At 41.8% G+C, this 22,514-nt stretch overlaps 9 protein-coding genes across 9 annotated transcripts; 6 read left to right on the top strand and 3 right to left on the bottom strand.

The window, feature by feature from the left end:
• Nucleotides 1-10: 10 nt before the first annotated feature.
• C8R40DRAFT_496274 (uncharacterized protein) lies at nt 11-1,933 on the bottom strand. The gene is made up of 12 exons (XM_046235250.1): nt 1,790-1,933; nt 1,497-1,737; nt 1,407-1,431; nt 1,287-1,294; nt 1,042-1,107; nt 921-979; nt 753-873; nt 583-698; nt 493-530; nt 369-438; nt 166-296; nt 11-108 (listed from the first exon to the last, which is right to left on the bottom strand). The coding sequence occupies exons 1-11, from the start codon at nt 1,839-1,841 to the stop codon at nt 172-174; spliced, it is 921 nt and encodes a 306-aa protein (XP_046083446.1). The 5' UTR covers nt 1,842-1,933; the 3' UTR covers nt 11-108; nt 166-171.
• A 2,245-nt stretch (nt 1,934-4,178) lies between these two features.
• On the top strand, nt 4,179-6,062 carry C8R40DRAFT_495855 (uncharacterized protein). The gene is made up of 11 exons (XM_046235249.1): nt 4,179-4,400; nt 4,450-4,690; nt 4,743-4,776; nt 4,832-4,900; nt 4,949-5,002; nt 5,055-5,119; nt 5,178-5,236; nt 5,301-5,421; nt 5,478-5,593; nt 5,656-5,693; nt 5,746-6,062. Exons 1-11 carry the CDS (start codon nt 4,346-4,348, stop codon nt 5,962-5,964), a joined length of 1,071 nt encoding a protein of 356 aa, XP_046083445.1. The 5' UTR covers nt 4,179-4,345; the 3' UTR covers nt 5,965-6,062.
• A 133-nt stretch (nt 6,063-6,195) lies between these two features.
• On the bottom strand, nt 6,196-8,035 carry C8R40DRAFT_1052844 (cyclohexanone monooxygenase; the record flags this gene model as incomplete). Its single annotated transcript, XM_046224785.1, has 4 exons — nt 6,196-6,516; nt 6,565-7,166; nt 7,219-7,807; nt 7,859-8,035. The coding sequence occupies 4 exons, from the start codon at nt 8,033-8,035 to the stop codon at nt 6,196-6,198; spliced, it is 1,689 nt and encodes a 562-aa protein (XP_046083444.1).
• A 322-nt stretch (nt 8,036-8,357) lies between these two features.
• Nucleotides 8,358-9,177, top strand: C8R40DRAFT_1173753 (Ham1-like protein; the record flags this gene model as incomplete). Its single annotated transcript, XM_046232071.1, has 6 exons — nt 8,358-8,370; nt 8,422-8,517; nt 8,575-8,639; nt 8,693-8,876; nt 8,923-9,034; nt 9,087-9,177. 6 exons carry the CDS (start codon nt 8,358-8,360, stop codon nt 9,175-9,177), a joined length of 561 nt encoding a protein of 186 aa, XP_046083443.1.
• Nucleotides 9,178-9,641: 464 nt separating this feature from the next.
• C8R40DRAFT_1117727 (glycoside hydrolase family 20 protein) lies at nt 9,642-12,307 on the bottom strand. The gene is made up of 11 exons (XM_046228670.1): nt 11,459-12,307; nt 11,368-11,405; nt 11,256-11,307; nt 11,020-11,190; nt 10,601-10,961; nt 10,491-10,542; nt 10,354-10,438; nt 10,260-10,300; nt 10,171-10,207; nt 10,051-10,111; nt 9,642-9,994 (listed from the first exon to the last, which is right to left on the bottom strand). The coding sequence occupies exons 1-11, from the start codon at nt 11,990-11,992 to the stop codon at nt 9,741-9,743; spliced, it is 1,686 nt and encodes a 561-aa protein (XP_046083442.1). The 5' UTR covers nt 11,993-12,307; the 3' UTR covers nt 9,642-9,740.
• A 91-nt stretch (nt 12,308-12,398) lies between these two features.
• On the top strand, nt 12,399-14,638 carry C8R40DRAFT_1273720 (uncharacterized protein). The gene is made up of 5 exons (XM_046234094.1): nt 12,399-12,637; nt 12,689-12,751; nt 12,806-12,966; nt 13,022-13,282; nt 13,336-14,638. The coding sequence occupies exons 1-5, from the start codon at nt 12,494-12,496 to the stop codon at nt 14,447-14,449; spliced, it is 1,743 nt and encodes a 580-aa protein (XP_046083441.1). The 5' UTR covers nt 12,399-12,493; the 3' UTR covers nt 14,450-14,638.
• A 1,486-nt stretch (nt 14,639-16,124) lies between these two features.
• C8R40DRAFT_1018114 (uncharacterized protein) lies at nt 16,125-16,625 on the top strand (the record flags this gene model as incomplete). Its single annotated transcript, XM_046222959.1, has 1 exon — nt 16,125-16,625. A coding segment is annotated over one exon (501 nt), but the record flags the coding sequence as incomplete, so codon positions are not given.
• Nucleotides 16,626-17,822: 1,197 nt separating this feature from the next.
• Nucleotides 17,823-18,221, top strand: C8R40DRAFT_1052575 (uncharacterized protein; the record flags this gene model as incomplete). Its single annotated transcript, XM_046224766.1, has 1 exon — nt 17,823-18,221. A coding segment is annotated over one exon (399 nt), but the record flags the coding sequence as incomplete, so codon positions are not given.
• Nucleotides 18,222-20,504: 2,283 nt separating this feature from the next.
• C8R40DRAFT_1071833 (uncharacterized protein) lies at nt 20,505-21,445 on the top strand (the record flags this gene model as incomplete). Its single annotated transcript, XM_046226387.1, has 5 exons — nt 20,505-20,544; nt 20,605-20,764; nt 20,954-21,227; nt 21,274-21,384; nt 21,419-21,445. 5 exons carry the CDS (start codon nt 20,505-20,507, stop codon nt 21,443-21,445), a joined length of 612 nt encoding a protein of 203 aa, XP_046083438.1.
• Nucleotides 21,446-22,514: the final 1,069 nt, after the last annotated feature.

Raw genomic sequence — 22,514 nt, 5'->3', positions numbered from 1 at the left:
TCTACGACTGGGTGTCGACGCGCAGCCAGTTTTGCACATACTGGCAAGTCCGACTATATTCCTTCCTCAAGTGTCACTCCCATATGAGTATATAACGGCCACCTGCGTCTAGGAGCCACAAATAGGCACATGAGTGTCGATAGCAGCTAAAATGTAGACACGCACCAATTTTTATGGAGGCTCCCAAGATGATAGTGGTCTACGAAGCATCGTACCCTGAATCTCCAAGCCGTCACCCTCCTTGTACGCAACTACCAATTCCCCAGATGATTGTGATCCGTTGAGATGACCGTCCTCTATTGTCCGTATCCGCGATTCTAGTTCAAAAGATTCCTCCAATGGGGGAGAACTAATTGTCAGCGACATACTAGGCACTGCATGCTCTGATATTGGATATGTTTCGTGCTTTCTCCAAAATAACAGTCGTCGTAGGATATCCTGATATCACAATCAAGTAAGTAGACATTCCAATGGGTCAAATTCTCGCTTCACCTCGTGCGTTCCGAAAACCAACATGACAGCGACAGGGACTGTGGAAGTGGATTATCTAGTATCTATTTCGAAAGGCGTACCGATGCTTACACATTGAAAGAAAAATGTTGAGGATGTTGTAAGCCAGCTCTAATTGAGGTACAGCTTGATCGAGGGATTCATTCGGGTCCGGAGTGAAGACTATCAAAAAGTAACCGAATCCAGCGCTTTGGGCGCATTGTGAGCAAAGAACATTGCAAAGTTAATGAATCTGTACGCACCAGAGGGCCAAAAAGGCACAAACACTGAACAATGAAGCTCGGACGATCATGGAAGTATAATGGCCAAGTTGTGAGGCTCTGAAATCTGACCAGTGTTTTCTCAGCCGAACGTAAATCATACCTGTCCGATTTAAATCAGAGGCATCAATAAGGTAGCGACCAACTTACCGTTGATGATGAGCATTGGGATAACAAAAGCGATAGTTAGCCCAGCAGTCACACGTCCTCTAAGTGTAGCAACGAAGCCTTAAGACAGAAACACTCGGAGACAACAGGATGGTGACCATACGGTATAATTTGGTTGACTGCACAATAAGCCACGACATTGAAACTTGTGTCAGAACGATGGATGAGACTAAGCTGGAAAGCCAGCATTTCAAATGTTATGAAGATATCCCGAAAAGTAAAATAATTACCGCAAGAAACAACGCGACAAGAGTTAGGCCGGTCGCATACGGAAAAACGAGAAGCTATGAGGTTGTGTGTTAATGAAATGTAACATAAATGATAGGAAAGTATGGCACAATTCTCAACCACAGTTCCTGGTAAGGTACAGCATGCAAGTTTAAAGCTGAATACACACTGAAGTAGAGCTGCACGACCCGATTTACCAGTTTCTTGCGTATATATTCCGAATAAACGCACCTGAACTACCAATGTTAGCGTCGCGGCAGTCGCACTGCGGCATCAGAACGTATGTACATGATTTTAATCTTGAGACGCGAATACAGTGTAATCACTCACGAAGGAGAGGATGCGTGTATGAGTGCCGATTGAATCAAGCATAAGTCAAACGGCGGGGATGTATCGTGATAGTGGCCCGAAAAAAAGAGGAGCAAGAACGCTATACTGTAGAGACACCAGATCAAGATGCAGTTGTACCACGTCGCCTGCCTCGATACGGGAGAAAAGTATGCGATGATCAAAGTAGCGACATTCCCGATGAGACCAGCTAGTTGCAGTCCAATGAATACTTTGGTGTAAGCTAAACAGCGCGAATTAGTATAGATATTAGGCCAACTGAACTCACAGCTCACAAGAGGTCGTATCGTACACCAAGTCAGACGTTGGAAGTTGACTGATAGTCATCGCAGGCCAACTTAGAGCCTGAGGATTCACGGACAAGTACTGAACGGAATTGGAGCTGCTCGCGTCCACCAATCGCGTAGCTTCTGGTGTTCCTGTGGTGCTTTCTTATAGACAAGCAGCTACAGGAGATAAGCAGAAAACTGAATGCCAAAAAGACAGGAGAAGAAAAGCCACGCTGACAATCCCAATGAGTTGTCTTATTTATATGATTATCACGGTAATGGCGACAGTCGGACGCTGAAAAAATAAACATGTCAAAACTAACTTCCAGTGAGAAACCGTAGCTGTACTTAGTTTACTTAGTGCACCCCATATTGGATAGAACGTTCGTGGCCTTTCATAGCTCCAGCATAATGCAAAGACTTCCCATTCCTATATATACTTGCGCCAACAGTCAAAACCATACCTAGACGAGATAACATGTCAACTCGATATACTCACACCTGACGGGAACGCTTTTCCCGGCCGAGAAATATATAGGGAAATGAGAAGAGCAATCGCCGATTTCCCCTCAGTGAATAAAATTCTTTCCCATAAGGAAATAATTAGGTTTTACGGACGGGAAATGAGTAAAATATTAACTGTATTTCCCAATTTAGAAATATAGTATTTTTCATCAGATGAAGATTATCTTTCGCCTTTGATAAAGATTATCTTTCGCATTAGATAAAGATTACCTATTACGAAAGATAAAGATAATCTTTCGCGCTAGATAATTTTTAGATTGCGCGCTAGGGAAATGGAAAATTTCCCGGTTCGCGAAACCAAATAGCTTAGCGCCTCTTAGCGCCCACCCAGACATATGAGTGGCACTCACTCTAGTTGACACAGCTCGACACCCATTGGCACTATCTACAGGTTGCAGGGTTAATGAATCAATAGGTTGGTTTTTGCTGAGTTTTTGGTAGAGGTGGCATGCTTAGCCACTCATGTCTTTAGGTGGGCGCTAAGAGGCGCTAAGCTATTTGGTTTCGCGAACCGGGAAATTTTCCATTTCCCTAGCGCGCAATCTAAAAATTATCTAGCGCGAAAGATTATCTTTATCTTTCGTAATAGGTAATCTTTATCTAATGCGAAAGATAATCTTTATCAAAGGCGAAAGATAATCTTCATCTGATGAAAAGTACTATATTTCTAAATTGGGAAATACAGTTAATATTTTACTCATTTCCCGTCCGTAAAACCTAATTATTTCCTTATGGGAAAGAATTTTATTCACTGAGGGGAAATCGGCGATTGCTCTTCTCATTTCCCTATATATTTCTCGGCCGGGAAAAGCGTTCCCGTCAGGTGTGACTTCGTGCTTTAGCTGAACGACATTCGTTGTAGCCAGCTATATGCGCTTCCACTGAGGTCTGTACGGCTATACTGACTGCGAGAAGGAAAGAAATTAAGACGGTGGGACCGAGCGAGATAGTGGCATATGGCACAAGCACAAGTTCATAACCTTGATGAAATTAACGAGGATTAATCTTGAACGCATCTTCAAGACGTGATGTGAGAAAGGTAGAGGACTCCTTTGAATCGAGCAACTCGAAGCGTAATCATGATTTGGAAGGATATCGATAAGCTGGGTAAAATCCGCACAGTGATATTGAATCATATGTAGCCTCGACCTAAGTTTTGCTCTGTTTGAATCTCTTGATTTTATTCCGCCAAGTTGTGGGAGAAGGATTCAACGAAGATGGATGGAATACAAGCTCGGCAGGTCCTTGCACCAGCGGCCGGAGGGATGCGACATTATCCGTCTGCCCAATGGTGTAAAACGTTACAAAAAAAAAGACTAAGTTTCTCTTTATTTCACTTCAAACCACTCCGACATTGAGGCCTCATCAACATCATGGGTGCGTGAATCCAAAGAAATAAGAACCGGACGACTACGTTGTACGTCTACGCCTAATGAATAAATTATGGGCGGAGGTTAAATGAGATTTGTGTCAGGCTCACCTAGGGTCATTTTGAGTGTTCCCTCCTAACCCTCCGTCCCAAGATCGTACTATCCTCTCATTTGCTGCTTCCCTTGGCGTAATTACAGTATCTGTCGAATATCTCGTGCCGTTAGTTTTATGGAATCAGAACAGTACTCAGCCGGGTGGTCCAGAGTACTTGGGCTGACGGTCTCTACAAGCTTTGAAATGAGGACTAGCTGCCTATGTACATAGGCCTACATACGCCTTGGTCAAACTATGTAGAGAGCGAGAGCCTAGAGGCTTATTCTGCCATTTGGCTGTTTATGGATATAATGGTTATGGTAGCAGGGTTGTAAATTTTGGGTTTTCAAATTTGCCGAATTTTCTCGCGCTGTCTACATACTTAGGTGTCACATGTCACCAGTCACTTTTAGTACCGTTCACGATGGTCGATCTCGATTCTTGCCTTTGAAATTCGCTGCTACATTGTGTTTTTGGGCTCTCTTCTCAATGTTGGCACGACCTCTACTGTTGCTGCTATAATTTGCATCTACCGTACGAGGAGTAGTAACGGCCGGTGTTCTTGCTATCCTTATGGCCCAGTCCTCTGTTCAAACACAACTTCGGTCTTTGGATGACAATCATTCTGGTGAGTTTCACGAACGTAGCATGATATCCGAAGCTAAGTCAACCTTTAGTCTCTGCCACCTTGTTTGTAGTCTTCCAGTTGTCTGGCTTCATTGGAACGCTCTCCACTTTGTTCATTGCGTATTTTTCCCCCATCACTCGGCAAGCAACGTGGTACAACTTTCTAGCGTTTTGGATGCTGTACTGCCTGTGGTTTCTCCTCCTTTTCTTCTCCGGCCACTATCGCGACTCCCAGCCATCATTAAAACTGTGTATGTGCCAATCAGCACTAATTCACTCCGCTTCGCCTGCGTGAGTACAGCTCTCAGTTATCATGTATTTCTCCTCATTCTTGTGCGTCTAGTGCGAGTGCTGGGACGCTAGCGTTGGTGTTACAGGTGCGGTGGTACATGTACAAAAATAACTGCAAAACAAATTAGTTTCAATTTTCAGCTCTACTTTAGTGTGCATTCTGCACTTTCACGAGATGGCATAAGATTCCAGAGATTATGGTTGCGTTTGGTAGGACCTTTGTTCATGTATACCTCACTTTGACCTCAACTCTCTTAGGCGTTTGCACTTCCTTATGTAGTAACACTAACTCTAATGACTTCCGTTCTTGTTGTAAGTCCATTCTAAAATATGCCGACCACGCCGATTCCAACCCAATCTGTAGATGAGCAATGCTCCTGGAACTGTTTTCATCGTCTCGCAATATTGCTCTGTTAATCAGCTTATTCCGTGCGCTTCTTTGTTGCTGTCGTTGTTGTTCGTCATTCCTCACATACTTGGCTCTCAGCGGGAGACTCGCTGCTGGCTTCACTGTTGTCTTAATTATACCGATTCTTTTTTTGAATGGTACGTGTTAACGACTTCACCGAGTTTGTTCTGCTTCTGAGCCTGTATCTCTTATCCAATCCAGCGTTGATCTATGTTCGCCTACGAAAGCATTGGTCTGAATTCAGATCGTCACGTCTCCGCAATGCAACTTCCATGATTATCCGTGCGACTATGTTTAGTATATGTGGCGTGTTTGCTTTTTTGTGGGTTTCAGGCTGTCACTATATGTTCAAATTCCTGCTTATCGCAGCTTACTCAGTGTTGGTATCATCTTCTTCACTATAATTTTTCCCAAACGGCCAGGAGAGACTGAAGAAGACGAGGTTGCGCGATTGAGTAAGGAATATGAGGTACTGAACGTCATACTCGGATTATGTGAGCAATGCCTTATATTCCAATATTGTGGTTATCAATTCTGTTTCTTCTTTGCTCAATAGTTCCTGTATTTGTGGTGGTCATTTTTGGAACGCAGCGGGTTTGTGCGCATTAAATTTGGGTGTCCTTCACAGCTCATTGGTTGGTCATAGGACATATTGCGCCGCTTACTCTTTTGGCAAGATCAAACTTCGTCCTCGCGGACCCAAGAATATCCTATCCCTGAGATTTCGCTCGAACTCAGTATATCTCACCCGGGGCAAGGAGAAGGAGACCCTGGGCTCGATTCAGCGCTGCATAGCTCTACTCGAATCGACTATTCGGAAGCACATACTGCCACAGGCCTCGTTGACGATTTCCAAACAAAATAGTCATCACGTCGAGATATCTGACACGACGACACGCGTCCATACTTAGAGGCGTGTGACCATGAATCGTTCAAGCTGGTAGCAGGAAACCTCTGATCTCTCTACATATCCGGATCCTGTATCATTTAGCTTGGAAGTAACGATTATCAGTCTCCGTACGTTTCTGGTGTGCGCACATTTGTATATATATCTGATTATAAATGTTAGTAGGTCCGAAAATACGTCCTTCACTGTTCAGTTAAGCTTATCGCGTATCAAGTCAACATTCCCTTCTGTACTTGAAAGAGTAAATCCTTCATACCCTCCATCCGCAACTTCCTGACAAATCTGCGTGTACTTAGCTGCACCACCGGTATACATCAAAATTTCTACTTTCTTGTTTTTGACGTTGGCCCCAACATACCACGACCGCGCGGTACTGATCAGTCGAGTAGAAGCTTCAGACATGACTTGCTGCCGCCAGGCAACTTCAGCTTCATGGGTGGCCTCAATACGCGTCACATTATGTTCCAACATGGTTTTGATGCAGGATACAATCCAATCCCCTTCAGTCTCCTGTATGCGCACATTAGTTCTGAGCTTGATCCCATCTCGAACACTTACTGCACAAGTAGGCCCGGAACAAACCGCGGTAGGACCTTGCGGACCATACACGAAGAACAGGTTTGGGAATCCAGCAGATGTGAGCCCCAGATATGTGTACACTCCATCTTGCCACTTTTCCTTGATACTCGTGCCGTCGATGCCACGGATATCAATTTGGGTTATTCCTCCCGTGACGCTATCGTAACCTGTTGCAAGAATAAGAGCATCTAATTCGTGCTCTATTCCGTCTGCAGTTTTGACTCCCTTGGGTGTGATCTCAACTACGGGATTGGTCATAATATCCACCAGTTCGACGTTATCTTGATTGTATACGTCGTAATAGCATTGCTCTAAACTAGAACGTTTGGCTCCCAATGCATGCGGAGGAATAGTTGGAGCAAGTTTTTCATGCAAGTCGGGGTTTTTGAGTCTTTCGCGGACTTTTCGTCGCCAAAAAGCATATACCTCCTCGTTTGCTACCCGATCGGTCAAAATATCATTGAAGTTGGCAAATAGAAACGAGAAGCCCCCGCTTTGCCAGAGATCTTCCAAAAGCAAAATACGTTCTTCCGGGGAGGCATCAAAGAAGTTTTTTGGATATCTATCGAAACTAAGGCCAGCTGCGGTACTTTATTGGGATGTTTCACAATCGCAATTGAAGATACCACTCACCAGCAGTTTGACGCCTTCTTCGATATAACATTGGATAAAGTGTCTTTGCTTTATCCTGGCTCACTCTATCCAATTTTTCCTGGCGCATTGGAATGGCCAAATTTGGCGTGCGCTGAAAGACTGTCAACAGATTAGGGCCTTCGTCTGGGGGTAGGCTAGCCAAGGTCTGTATGATCTGCACTCCAGAAGCGCCAGTCCCAATAACTCCAACCCGTTTTCCTTTTATATCTGCGCCGTCACGAGGCCAGCGTGCACTGTGAATTATACCGCCGCTTCCACGAAATGAGGAAAGGTTAGGGAGGTCAGGAATGTATGGCTTAGATCCGAATCCCAAGCATAGACATAGAAATTTTGCTTGGGCAGTCACTCCATTCTCTGTGATAATGATCCACCTATCCTTGCTGGCATTAAAATGCGCACTAGTGACCCTCGTGTCAAAACACACATCCTTCTTCACATCTAGCTTTTTCTCCACATGCTCAAAGTATGAACGCAGCTCCTTCTGACTGGGATAGCGTTCAGACCAGTACCATTCCTTCCACAAATCCTCGGAGGAGAATTCGTACATGGGAACAGGTATATCTACCCGCTGATTAACAATCAGTCATCGAGAGTATGTCAACAAAAGACTTTGGCAGACCGCGCCAGGAAAATTGTGCCAGAACCATACTCCTCCCAGATTTGAACCGGCTTCGAATATTTTTGCGCGAAGGTTGAGGAGGCGATATTTGTGTAGTTGATATATACCTGAGAAACCAGCACCGACGATAAGAACGTCGAGGTCGTAGTCGTAGGTGATTGCGGACAAGGCACCCATTCCAGTTACGAGAATCGAAATTAACTTTTGAGACTTTAAAGCTTTAAGAATACTGTACAGGCGGGTGAGAACAACGCTGAATGTGGTGGGATTAGCCATTCTAATTCCAGCAACTAGATATTTCTGTTTGTCAATGCAATCCTGGTGTTCTCTCAGACCAGTATAGATTATGTGGTCACGATACAGATAGCATATTTATCAATGGAAACCCTTCTCGGGAGCGGAACTGTTTTGCATCTCGTTCCGCAAGGTAGCGCAAGGTCGAATTCGGAAGGACGGGGTGGCGGCCCGTGCGAGCTTTCCTCCACAACTTTGTACTACGATGTCAAAGCTCGGTGATCCTATACAAACATATCAATCAATCCTCTATTAATATCACTGACCAGTCTTCGTCACCGGAAATGCCAACAAGCTGAAGGAAGTTCGGGCGATCCTTTCTGCAGGGAATCAGCCCGTTGAAATCGATTCAAAGAGCTTGGATAGTATGTAATAGACAGTGGACTCGCAGGAACTTAATACCTAATTCTTTTGGATTGTAGTCGATGAAATACAAGGATCTACTCAGGAAGTCTCCAGAGCGAAATGTAAACGTGCAGCGGAACTGGTGCGGTTTTTTCCTGTCTCTAGTACATCGATAAGGCTCATTTCTATTGTAAGCTCGACGGTCCCTGCATCACTGAAGACACTGCGCTCTGTTTTGAGGCCTTAGATGGTCTTCCTGGCCCATACATTAAATATTTTCTCGAAAAGCTTGGCCATGATGGGATCAACAAGATGCTTGTGGGATTTGAGAGTAAGAAAGCTTGGGCATTGTGTACGTTTGCATATTGTGCGGGGCCGAGTAAGTGGTTGTATATCGTACTTCGTAAGGGCTAATTTTTTTCAAGCCTCTGAACCAATATTATTCGAAGGACGCACTGATGGAACTATCGTACCTGCTCGGGGAGCAGCAAAATTTGGTTGGGATCCGGTTTTTGAGCCCAATGGTACTGGGTTGACGTGCGTTCGTTCCGCTTTCTTTATTTCGTTTCACCTGAAAACTCTTGAACAGATATGCAGAAATGGCTTCAGAACAGAAAAACCTCATTTCACATCGGTTCAAAGCACTCGAGAAGCTCAGAGTGTATATTCAGTCGTTGTAAAGATGCCTGTATCATAATCGGTGCTCCATGTGGCCGCCAAAATTGACCCGGGTACCAATAGAATTTCACAAGATCGAGCGCATAAGTTGCGATATGAAACCAAGGCTATCGAGCGGTACAGGAGGTACTGATATTCCCTGGTGGTATCCTCGCGTCACATTGGCGGAAAAAGTTACCACAAGCTCGCATCCAGAATTTATAGTAGATTCCAAATCCGGATCCTGAATTTCACAGTTTACACCTTGCGGTAATACCGTCGCGGTCTCCAAGGCGGAGGTCGAATATGACAACAGCTTCAGAGAAGGAGCTAGAGCGTGGTTCACTGTATTCAGAGTAGGTTTTTCCCGTCTACTCGAATAGAAATTGAAAGCTGACGGTATTCTTCCCCTAGTTATTCATGGCCAAGGTCTGTATTCCTGTAGCTCCCAATACTACTGAAAACATGAAATAGCAATAATAAAGGGGTGGCTTGACCAATTCACGAGGTGTAAGTAGATAAAACTTTATATTACCCTAAATAAGTGGAGGTTGGATGGTAATTGGCTAGTCTGTTGAAGTTGTATTTATCCATCGCACACCTGCGGCCTCAAGGCACACCACTCTGGTTGAAGCCTAATCGCTTTGATCCCTCTCTGAACCATTCGATACCGCACGTCATGCAGCCTAGGTAATGCTTCAGAAATGTTTCCCACTCTATCAAATCCATCTGGAAGTGTATCACCGGTCCAGAAGATTTCTGCTGAACTGGCGGCGCGAGGCCAGACGATAGAGTCAAGATTTTCTGGGCCTGATTGTTCAGTCCAGAGAAGTTGTTCACCTAAATTCGAAACTGAGCTGGAAGACGATATGAGCTAAAGCGTGGAAAGAGCGTACCTCCAAGAACAAGAGATACTTGTGCGGAGGATATATTGGCGAGTGGATTGAAAGTGTATGACTGCGAGGAAGTGAGTACGCAATGAAGGTCGCTGCTGCCTCCATCCAGAAACCACTCACTTCTTGCCAGGTTTTGAAGGGATCGCACCAGCTATTACTGTATGGAGACTTCCAGTAAATCTGGAAGATTATGAACAACAGAAACTCACCCGGTTGGGTCATTTCCTATCCACTCTCCAGCGCCGCAATCCTTGTCAAGAATCTTAATGAGCAAGATACAAAGGCTTCAAGGGGCATTTCTACCAAATAAAAATAATTTGATGGGGCATGCACTATGCGGTAACCCTTCTGTACTACAGCAGCAGCATCATCTGAAGATATCCAAACCCTGATACAGAATGATTCGTTCAGAATATGGTCTGAAATGGATACAGACGTACATTACGATGGTATCGTTTCGGAGCGTCGTGGTGTTGTATTCCAGAACCATTTCTGTTGCATGAATTTCAATCGAAAACTTGAATGTTGATTATCTTTAGTCAATGCTCACCTTCCCAAACAACTGCAGTTTTCCCCAATGCATGTAATGCCCCATGCGTGGTCGAAGTAAAAATGTCCAGTGCCTCGAATAATGTTCTCCCCGACTCATTCAACATCATCTGTGTTGGTCCATCCGCAGCATAGCATGCCGTATCTAGCTCATCTCCTCCGGTAGAAAACATCGTTGATGGGAGAGTCTCGGCGACAGCGGCAAGCACAGCTGCAGTGAAGTTCGCTACACTGGCATCTGCGAGACGAAGTTGCCCTGCGGGAGGCTCGCCAGCGAAAGTGATCCAGTCCGAAAGATAACAAGCTACATATTCCGGATGGGATGCCCCAATGATTGCCGTATGGCCTGGAGTATCTATTTCCTGGAAAAAGATATGGGTTGAATGAACAAAAAGGAGGCTGAACACAGTTTGTACAAACAACTAGGACATCAATGCCTCGTTCTCCGGCATAGGTAACCACGTCTTGAATATCGTTTGGCGTGTAGGATTGATTGGTGGAGTATGCCCCAGCTTGAGCTAGCTCCGGAAATTGGACAACTTGAATAGGCCAACTTTGCGAATCGGTAATGTGCCAATGGAAAGTATTAATCTGAGATAAACGAGTGGGGCTTCTTGATAGGCTAAGGAGGTGTTTCTGTTGAAAGTATGCTTTACCTTCACCAAGTACATAGCATCCAGAGTACGTTTAATGTCTGACACACTGAAGCTAGTGAGAAAGGGTACAAACGGTTAATAGGATTGAATGAATCCGCGGCGATTGACTCACAAGTTTCGAGCAGTATCCAACATAAATCCACGGTAAGCCTGCAGAGGTGTTAATGCTTCTGCCTCCTTTCGGAGAACGAAACCAAATTTACGTATGCAGGAGAATCATTGACGATTGTCAATGGTGCATAATTAGTATATATGGTCCCATCATACGTATACCATAGCTGTTCAAAGGTTGACAACCCACGCAGAAGTCCAAGCGTTGTATTAGCAGACACCACTCCAGCAGAACCGTCCAAGGGCACAGAAAGTGAATAACCCTCGTCCCTTGCATCCAGAGCAACTACAGCCTCGGTCGCAATCGGCTGAGCAGTAGACGCACTTTGTTCAAGGGCGAGCATCAAAGTGCGTAAAGTTTTCGCGCTTCCGAATGCCGTACTATCAGACGACCCCCTGCCTACAGTCAGCCTCCCGAGCTGATCAGTCTGTATAGAATATTTTGTACGAGTTACAGCATCAAGAAGATCTTGGGGTGGGTTGGTGAAATTGATAGAGATGTCGAATGAACCAGAAAGCTTGAGAATCTGATTTCCTGAATCCAGAGAACGGGGTATCGGCCAGATACTGAGGCAACAAGGGATTGCTGAAAGAGCAAGTACTATCGCGGTGATGAACAGAGGCATGTTGAACGAAACTGAGATAAGAGCTTCATGTATAAGTAGATCCTTGAGCTTAGTGGCCACATGTCCTGTCTGTATCTTCTTCTTCTTCTTCTTCTTCTATGCACGTCATCTGAGCAGGAAGGGGACAACAATCTTGATAGTCCGTGCATCACATATAGCACATGGTAAATCAAACCGAGGAAAGCTATATGGTTGGTTCCAATTGATCAAGAAAACAAGGTGCATAAGGCAGCGCACTCAATCAGAGCTGCTCCCAAGCTATGGCATGGATGGAAAGGTTATCAACGCGTCGTTCAGTTAGTACTGGAGAGTGGCAAAGAACGGCAAGCCGAACAGCTGAGCCGACGAAACTCCGACGGAGTCAGTTGATCGTGAGTAGATTGATGTGCAATACTTGCTTCACATTAGAAATTCTTCATACTCCAAATCTGCACTCAGGCTTTCCTTTTGCTACTCCAATATTACATACCCACTATACCGGTTATAGTGCAGGCGACCTATATGTATCGCTACGGAACTCACAGCTCGACCGCGAATAACATAACTTCAAATTTCGTTTGGCCTTCAGACACCTTTTCCTCTTCACCTTACTTCAATGATCGTGGGTTGAACGGAACTGCTCAACCTATAATAGAACGAATACATGTTCGTGCTCTCCATACAATCTGATCATTGCTCATATGCTATGTATTCAAGCCACATTCACGCCCTATAGTATCTTATTACTTTCCAAAAGGCGTCGGCGCGCATCATTATGGGGCGAGTACACGGTAACCTGATCAATTAGATATCACTGCTTATCTGCGCATGAAGGAACGGCATCCAATGAAACCTGCGAGGCTTACACTTACCAATGAGCTAGTTTTTGGCTATGGACTGCACAATCAGATTCATAACATATATGACGTCCGGTCTGCAACGCGAGAAGAACTTTCAGTTTACCATGATGCAGACTACCTAGATTTCCTATCGAGGTCAGACTTACCAGCTTTCATCTCGACAATACCTGAACATGTATGCAATGGCTAGAGTTACTCCAGCAAATCAATCAGAGATGCGGAGTCTTATTGAAAAGTTCAACTGTGGGGAGGATTGTCCCATTTTCGCAGATATGTACGATTTCAGTCGCATGTACGCTGGTGCTTCCTTGGCGGGAGCGCGTAAACTGTGTGCAGGCACGACAGACATAGCCATCAACTGGTCAGGTGGTCTCCATCATGCCAAACGCGGAGAACCCAGTGGTTTCTGTTATGTTAATGATATCGTTCTAGCGATCCTTGAACTTTTGAGGTATGAACATGTGTGCCCCTTCTTTTTATAACACTTATCATCCATTGTCTCAGATACCATCCACGAGTCTTGTATATCGACATCGATATTCACCACGGAGATGGAGTCGAACTTGCATTTTATCAGTCAGACCGTGTTATGACTGTATCATTTCACAAGTACACAGGAGACTTTTTTCCAGGTACAGGGAAATTGGATGACAATGGTTACGGGGCTGGCAAGAATTTTGCCCTCAACGTACCTCTCCTAGACGGAATTGATGATGACATGTATCTGACTATATTCAAAACCATCATTGAAGATACTGTCGCCTCTTTTCGTCCCTCAGCTATCGTTCTTCAATGTGGCGCCGACTCTCTAGGATCTGACCGACTAGGTGCCTTCAACCTCTCTATAGCTGCTCATGGTGAATGTGTGAACTTCGTCCGCGCTTTCAACGTCCCTCTTCTCGTGGTTGGCGGTGGGGGATATACACTGCGAAATGTATGCCGTTGTTGGACATATGAGACATCTGTACTTGTCGGAGTGTCGATACCCAATGAACTCCCTCGGACAGTTTATGATTCTTTCTTCGCCGATTCTCAGTGGAAGCTACATCCTCCTCTTAGTGGGCGTGTCGAAAATCAAAATACCCCCGCCTCATTGCAAAGAATCACAATCAGTATCCGGAATAAACTTCGTTATCTTCAGGGTGCACCAAGCGTTGCAATGCAAGAGATCCCGCCGGATATACAGGGATTTCTCAAAGATGAAGAGCGTTCGCAGGAGGAAATACAAGAGGAGATCAGTACTGCTTCGGCCGGTGAACAGCGTATGGACACATCAATCGCTCGGAATGAGTACTTCGATGGTGACAAGGACGTTGATCACGATTCTTCTCCTCCTACCCCTCCTCCTACACGGGTCTCTCGCGGTTCCGCCAGGAGGGGGCGTGGACGCGGTGGGCGAGGAAGGGCTCGAGGACGAGGCCGTGTGTCCTCGGCGTCCGTTGTTGATGAAGATGATGATAACGACGACGATTCTCCACCACCCCCACGTAAATCGAGCCGAGGTAGAGGTCGAGGTCGAGGTGCGAAGACGCGTGTTGCAGTGCCCGAATTAAAACGAACACCAGATCCACCTACCGAAGCTGAATCTGACACTCCAGGAGCATCTCATGACATATGAAGGACTTGTTGGCGGTCTCTATTCTAATGTACTATTCACATATGTTCTCTTCGAAATTCACACTTAGATATCGATTTACGGTAGTAATAAAGTCACCGACTCTGAAGGAGGAGGTCCTTGTAGGTATGCAACGGTTGTGTTTTGTGAGATCAGATTGCATTGATGCGAGGTTGATGCGTGATGTTGTGGTATTATATGTATCTGAATTGCCGAGTTATTGTATCCAATATGAAATTTCCCGAGTTCATGTATAAATTAGGTTATCTGTATGTCAATTTACATGCACGACTTCGTATCTTATTTGGGTGGTTTGTCTGTCCGTTATAGTGGGCGCACATACTATTTTGTTTATCTTTCTGTCCGTTGGAAGTAACATTACCGGTTTTGTTTATTTATACGGCCGGAATACAGTGTATATTTTATTGGCAGTTGTGGGGATGTCGGGAATTATCGTATTGGTGTTTGCTCTGTTGGTGTGATAGTATGTTGTGAGGTCAGTATAAGAGGTGTTGTTGCATAGCTGTCATTACATATTTGCGTTGTGAGTATGCAGTCATTGTCTGATACTGTTGTATCTTTGAGTGGGCATGTCCCTCTCTGGTTGTTACCAGAACATATCAATAATTGTCGGATTTATTTGAGCAAGCTTTCAACTAAGGAGTTGATCAATAGTAACAGGCGTGTTAAACATAATGTTGCTGTGGATGGTGTCATTGAGGCATTGTTGTGTTTTGCAAGTAGAAGTTTTGTGGTTGGAACAGAAGGTGTTTGTTTATATTCAGAGGTACATAATCAGTGTGTTTTAGAGTTTGGTATGGCTGTTGTTAGTGTGTTGCATGCACATTTTCAAGTGGATATTGGAGGTAGTCGAAGTGATGAAGTGTTGATAGATAGTAAAGTATTGCCGGTGATAATGTCTGTATTTCAGGAATTGTCTGAGTTAGAGTTGGTTAGACTTAGGGAGTGTCTTAAAATTTCTGAAAGAGGATCAGGTTCATCACTCAATTTTTGCTGTTTATCTCCTTATGGATTATCTGAAATGAGATCAAATAATTTGTTCAAGCTGTTGGCCAGATGTTTTCAAAGGGATTACAGGCATTTTTTCAATATGGATGATGTTACACTCTCAGATGAATATTTGTACTCCTATGGTTCAATCTTTGTTGGTATGGATTTAAGAGATATTATATTTCGGTTATTGAATGTATTGGGATATGAGGAGAAAATATTGCATGGTATTGTTTGTGTTATACCTGCAGATTATGTATCTGAATCTAGGAACAATGTATATAGAAAGGAGAAGAGACGAGATATTCGTGTACAGCATGCAAGTGAAGAGTATGATTTATTGCATAAACCTTCCAATGTTTGGCCTCAACCAGTGTCTGTTGATATTCGAATGCAGTGTTTGCGTAATTTCCGTCAAGCAGTGCAATACAGTTCACCATTAACATGTGCCTGTTGTGGATGTGCTGATAAGTTGCGAACAGGTAGTTATAAGCAGCAATCAGAATGGTTTAATTTGTCTATTCTGAAAGTCACAGATCCTCTTATTTTGGCAAATACTTCTCAGTCACGTTTTACTTATATTTGTAAAGATTTGGATGGTCTTTTGTTAGACAAAAGAGGTATCCGTGCTGTTGATATTGATTGTTCTTCATTTGAAATGTATTTTTGTCGTGAGTGTTATAATGCAATGCATCGTATGGCTATGCCTCGTTTGGCTTTGAATAATTATTTATATCGGGGAGAGTTAGTTGACAGTATTGAGAATATTAGTTGGGTAGAGGAAATGGCCTGTGCAATATATCATACAACAGCACATGTTGCCCGTATATATGGGTCATCAAGCTCTGGTGATCCATTACAGCTGCATGGAAATGTATGTGCTCATCCTCTTGATATTTGTTCTATTGCCAAAAGATTACCTTGGAGTCCAGCGGATTTAAATGATTTGATTACTGTAGTATTTGTAGGTAAAGCAAAATTAAATGAGGATGATGTAAAGAAACTTAAGCCATATTTTGTTCGGAGAAATGTTATCCGGTTGTTGTTATGTGATTTGTGTCGCCGTAATCGCTTGTATACAGGGTTGTATACACTAGATGACAGTATGTTGGAATTATATCCTGATAATGATTTGCTTCCAGGATTGCAGGATCGTATTGTTTATGATCATGATAGTTCAGCTGATGAACTTTTCGGAACTGAATCAAATGGTTTTGATGATCATCCTGCAGAGTTATTAGGTGGTTCAAAACAAGATAGTGTATTATTAGAACGTTCAGGTGTATATGATCCAGAGTCACAGGATGTTCCTGCGAGATTTATGACTGCTTCATCAATTCATAATATTGCTCAGTCATTGCCTGTTCCTGGTGCAGATGTTGTATTAAGGTATGATAGGGATCCAATCAATGAATACAATAATCCTGATTTATTTCCTGGTATGTTTCCGACTTTGTTTCCATTGGGAATTGGCGGTTTTGAGGATCATCGGCGCTTTCCTGCAGTTTCTTTGGAAGCTCATGTTGAGTATCTTCTTGATCAGAGTAGTCGTGAGTTTCGGTATCACCATTTTTTTTCTTTTGTTGCTCTGAACTTGATTCAGCGCAGGAAAGCACATCTTCATACTACATTGTGGGTATCATCTAACAAATTTTGTGATATTGCCCCAATGTTGTTGAGTGTTTCTCCAACAGTATTGTTGGATTTGGCAGACAAATTGAAGAATGAAAAAGATAAATCTGATTTTTCTGATGAGGAATTAAATGCTTTGCAGTTGTTGAACAATGTGAACATAATTGCTGCAAAGATACCTGGTTCACAGGCATCAAAGACAGTTACAAGAAATCAAATACGTAGTTATTATGGTTATTTTGGTTTGCCACATTTATTTTTAACACTTAATCCATCTGCAGTTCACAGTCCTGTATTTCAAGTGATGTATGGTGAAGATGGTGTTGATTTAGGCGAACGATATCCATATGTCGTTCATCCACGTAGTGAGCGCGCTTGCCGTGTTGCTAAGGATCCTGTTGCAGCTGCTGATTTTTTTGATTTTATGTATCATACAATCTTTGAGTATTTGTTTGGTTGGGATTTCAAGACAAGCAAAAGCACAGCTGATGGAGGCATTTTTGGTCATCTTCGGGCATTTTTTGGTTGTGCAGAACTTACAGAAAGAGGATGTTTTCATGGTCATTATTTGTTGTTTTTGAGGGGTGGACTGAATCCATCTGAAATTCATCAAAAAATGCATGAAGTCGAAGGTTATTGTTCACAGTTCCTTGCATTTTTTGATAGTATAATACAATATCATTTGCCTAAAGTTGATGATATATTGGTAGAAGGATATGAACCCCGTATTGAAATGCCTCCAGATGTTCCTAGTATTGGTAGTGATAGTGTAACTTTTCTAAATTGGCAAAGACTATTTGAGGATGAACATAAAAAGATTGGGGAACGTTTTCAGCGTCATCAGTGTAGACCAGTGTGTCATAAGGGATATAGTAGCAGCAGTAATTGTAGGTTTGGTTATCCACATGAAGTTATTGAAAGTTCTAGATTTGATGTTAAGGAAAATTCAATAATATTTGCACGTAGAGAAAGTGATGTCAATGGTCACAACCCTGATTTATTAGTATATACTAGGCACAATCACGATATAAAGTGTATATTGTCAGGAAAGGCTGCAAAGGCTGCAATGTTTTATATATCCGATTATATTACCAAAATGCCCTTAAGCACAGATATCTTATTATCAACATTGTCCAAGGCTGTTTCTTCAATCACAGCTGAAGAATTAGATAGTGACCCTATTATCAGTTCAAAAAAACTGTTGCATCGTTGTTTGACACATTTTGGTCGCAAGCAGCAAATACATGCACAACAATGTGCAAGATATTTGCGAAGACTTGGAGATAATATGGTATCACATGAAACAGTAATTTTACCATCTGGTAATTTGATGTTATTTGTGAATCAGTTACATGAGTATAATTTTGATAGCGATAATTTGGATAGCAATAAGAATGAGTTAGATATACAGCTTCTACTTGGATTTAAAGATGGAAAGATGTTTAGTTATAGTCAGATTATGGATTATTGGTACCGTGATACATTGCTTGTTGATATGTGCTTTTATGATTTTATTAGATATGTTTCATTGCATATACAGAGTAGAAGTAAAACCATCAACACTTCTGATACGCGGTTAGGTGTGTTATCACGATACAAACTTATGGTTGGTCATCCCTTGTGTGATACACATGAGTTAATTCGACATACTAATTACAAGCAAGGTGATGTGGGAAAAGAGTTTGTTCCTGTAATGGTTGGAGCAGTACCACCTCGAAAGCATCATAAAGATTATCATTTGTTTGTTATTGCACATTTCAAGCCATTTTCTAATTCCAAGACTTTAGTTGAGGATAGTATTGATGTAGATTTTGAACATTTGATGTTGTCTGATGAACATAAGAGGATACTGTGTAATTGGGAAGAGATACATGAATGTGTTGATCAGCGAGATGCTGAGAGGTTGCGTAAGAGAGCAGATTTTTTAGCTAAGTCAATACATTTGCCTGATAATGTTTATAGTGTTTTGGATGATGATGATGAACTTTCTGTTTTTGTTGTACCTGGTAGTTTGAAAAATCATGATCGAAAGCTTGATAATCAGGAATTGCAGTTGTTGAAAACAGATTTGACATGTGCGGCATGGTTAAAGGAGGCATCAGTTGCAATAAAGGAATCTATTATGAACAATTCAAATAATATTTTGAATTTACCTCTATTGAGTGATATTAGTGTACAGAAATGGATAAATGAAGGAAAGGTAATGGCAGATCGAGTTGCAAGTCTTCGTTATAGTAAACACAATGTATTGGATCAACATTCTCGTCCTGTGGAAAATAATGATTTAGTTGATAATATTGATTTTTATAATATTAAGGGTTTTGGAAGGTTAAATGATGCTGACTGTGAGAAATACACACCAATGCAACTAAAAGCTAAAATTGCTGCAGATTTTCAGTTGAATGATGAACAAATGATTGCATTTGAAATCATTGCATCCATGATTATATTTCGAGAAATATTGAAAATACCAGAGTGGATTGGAAAGCAAGCATTAGTCATGAATTTAACAGGTCCTGGTGGAACTGGAAAGACACATGTTATATGTGCAGTTCAGAAAGTCATGGAATATTATGGAATGGATCATACGTATCAGGCACTTGCACCAACAGGTAATGCAGCATCTTTAGTTAATGGTAAAACTATACATAGTGGTTTGAATATCTCGGTTCGAGAACATAAAAATGGTAGATCAAAGCGGTCTTTAGGTGAATTAAGTGAAAATGTTGCTGTTTTTGCTACTGTTAAAAAAAACAATTCATTGCGTAAAGAATGGAAAGATGTTTGTTTGTTATTGATTGATGAGGTTTCTATGGTTGATTCAATCCTATTGGCTGATATCGATGGTTCTTTGCGTTATGCAAAAGAGAAACCTGATGAATTTTTTGGTGGAATCAATGTTATATTTTGTGGAGATCCTTTTCAATATCCACCTGTCGGAACTCCTCTATATATTCCAATACGATCTTCTGGTAAACAGACAGATGAGGAATTAATGCGTCGCCTAGGCCGTATGGCATGGAAGTCAATAAACACTGTTGTAGAATTACATAAACAAAAACGGATGGAGGGTGATATTGAATATGCAGCAGCTGTAGGGCGTTTGAGATTGCGTCAGTGCAATAATTCAGATGTGGATCTTTTTAATAGCCGTGCAATTAAAACACAAAGTAATCCACATGGTGTGATTTTTGAAAATGAATCACAATATTTTGCATCAATTATTGTGTCAAAAAATTCTATCCGTAGAGCTTTGAATGAATATAAAGCTGCAGCCATATGTAAAGGAATACGGTCACCTACTTTGATTGCAGTAGTTGCACATGATGAAATTCAATATAAAGATAGTGGTGAATCAGGTCTAAAGAGTAAAAAGTTGTTTCCATCTTTTTATGAGCAAGCACAGTTATTGGCAATGGATACATCATCTGGCAAGTTGAGAGCAGGTTTACCTGGTGTGTTGAATTTGTATATTGGAATGCCTGTAATATTGAAGCATGAAAATTTGAATACAGAGCTTGGTATTACAAATGGAGCAAGGGGTTTTTTGAGAAAGTTGGAATTGGTAACTGATAATAATGGTCTTACGTATTGCAAATATGCGTTAGTCGAGTTTCCAGATAGTAAAGTTCAACTTGCAGGTCTACCTAAGGGATATTTCCCAATTAAATCAAGGTCATGGAGATGTAGCACATATATATTTGATAAAGATAGAAAAAAAGTTTTGGTGTCTGTTGTAAGAATGCAATTACCTTTTGAACCATTGTTTGCTCTTACTGGTCAAGGAGCTCAAGGTCATACTTTAGCTGCTATTTTGTGTATGTTACATCTGGGTGGATATGGTGCATATGTTTCTGCATCTAGACCTCGAAGTCGTGAAGGGTTGTTCATTACCCAAAAGGTGACAATAGATGATTTGAATTTCCCTGTTGTACCATATGATCTTTGGTTTGAAGCAAGAAGATTTGAAATAATGGCACATAATACAAAAATTGTTTGGGGATTTGAAGAAGGAATTTTGAAAGATGTACCAGATGCAGAGGGTGAACAGAGGTTGAATTTTTCAAATATACATTATGAGTTTACTGGATATAGTGGTAAGAAACGGAAGCATGCAGATCCTGATTTCAATGAGAAAGTACATAAATCAGTTAAGATAACTGGCAATGAAGTAACTTCCATAGATAAGTCAATATATGTTAATCATATTGTACCGAGGGGACCTTCTTGGGATAGTGGTAACTGGAGTTGCTGTTTTGACACTGCACTGGTTGTATTATATAATTGCTATATATGTATGTCTGATAACAGCCGTAATTTATGGCATAGTCAGTCATCTTCAAAACAGATATTTAAACATTTGGAAGAAATATATGGAAATAATGTAAAGCAAATGTATACATCAGTGTGGAATGTAGTCCGTGATTTGTGGCGAAGTGAAATATTTAGTGTTTTTGGTAGTGGTTATTTGCAACATGGACATGTTCTTTTACCTGTATCAACACTTATTCAGTGTCACTTATGTGATTGGAGTGGTGTATATTTGGAGTTGAATGGTAGATGTAATTTGCATGGTGTTATGCACAGATATATGGGAAGCGTTAAGTGTTATAATTTACTTGCTAAGCAAATGGAACCATTGTATTCACATGAGGCCATAATTAGTTCAACTCAGAGTTATATTGATGTTCTGCACAGTGTGAATTATGTTGATATAAGTAATGATACAGCTTGTGATGCACATTGTGTATCATCATTTGTAGTGCATGATGTCTCCACACAAGTAATTGCATTTGAATTGAATGGTGTGGTTGGCATCATTCCATCTGATGAATTGAATGTACCAGTATATGATACAAGTATATGTTTAAAGTACCGCTTGAATTCAGTGATATATTATGGTGATAATCACTTTACTGCGCGAATCATTAATACATCTGGCATGTGGTTGTATGATGGTCAAGTTAATCAAGGAATATTTGAGCATGATGTATTATTCCATGGTGAAGTTGATATGAATATGATGGAGTTGAATGGGCGGAAAGCACATATATATGTATATGTATTATGTGATTAATGAAAGTGGTTTTATTGTTTCATTGTGTTGAATGCGGCTATGCTTTTCACATACCAATATTATGATCATATGTTATGATATGTCATATGTAGTCATATGTAGTCATTTACTATATGCACATTCCAGTACTTCATTATGTAATACAGTTGTACAATTATGTATATAAACAGGTCATATCCTATACTGGAATCCAACTTGCTTTTCTCTCAATATTATTGCCTCACTAAGACTATAGGCTTTGTTACCCAGGTATGGTGCTAGAGAGTATTCTCACTATGTAACCCTTGCCTGCTCAACAGGTTATGGGCCCCGGATGAACACTTTGATGAGCTCTAGCTTGCAGCACTC

Source organism: Lentinula edodes (assembly GCF_021015755.1).
Source record: "Lentinula edodes strain Le(Bin) 0899 ss11 chromosome Unknown C8R40scaffold_32, whole genome shotgun sequence".
NCBI lineage: Eukaryota > Fungi > Basidiomycota > Agaricomycetes > Agaricales > Omphalotaceae > Lentinula > Lentinula edodes.
The sequence above is the reverse complement of the archived record's forward strand: the minus strand, read 5'-3'. Positions and strand labels throughout refer to the sequence as shown.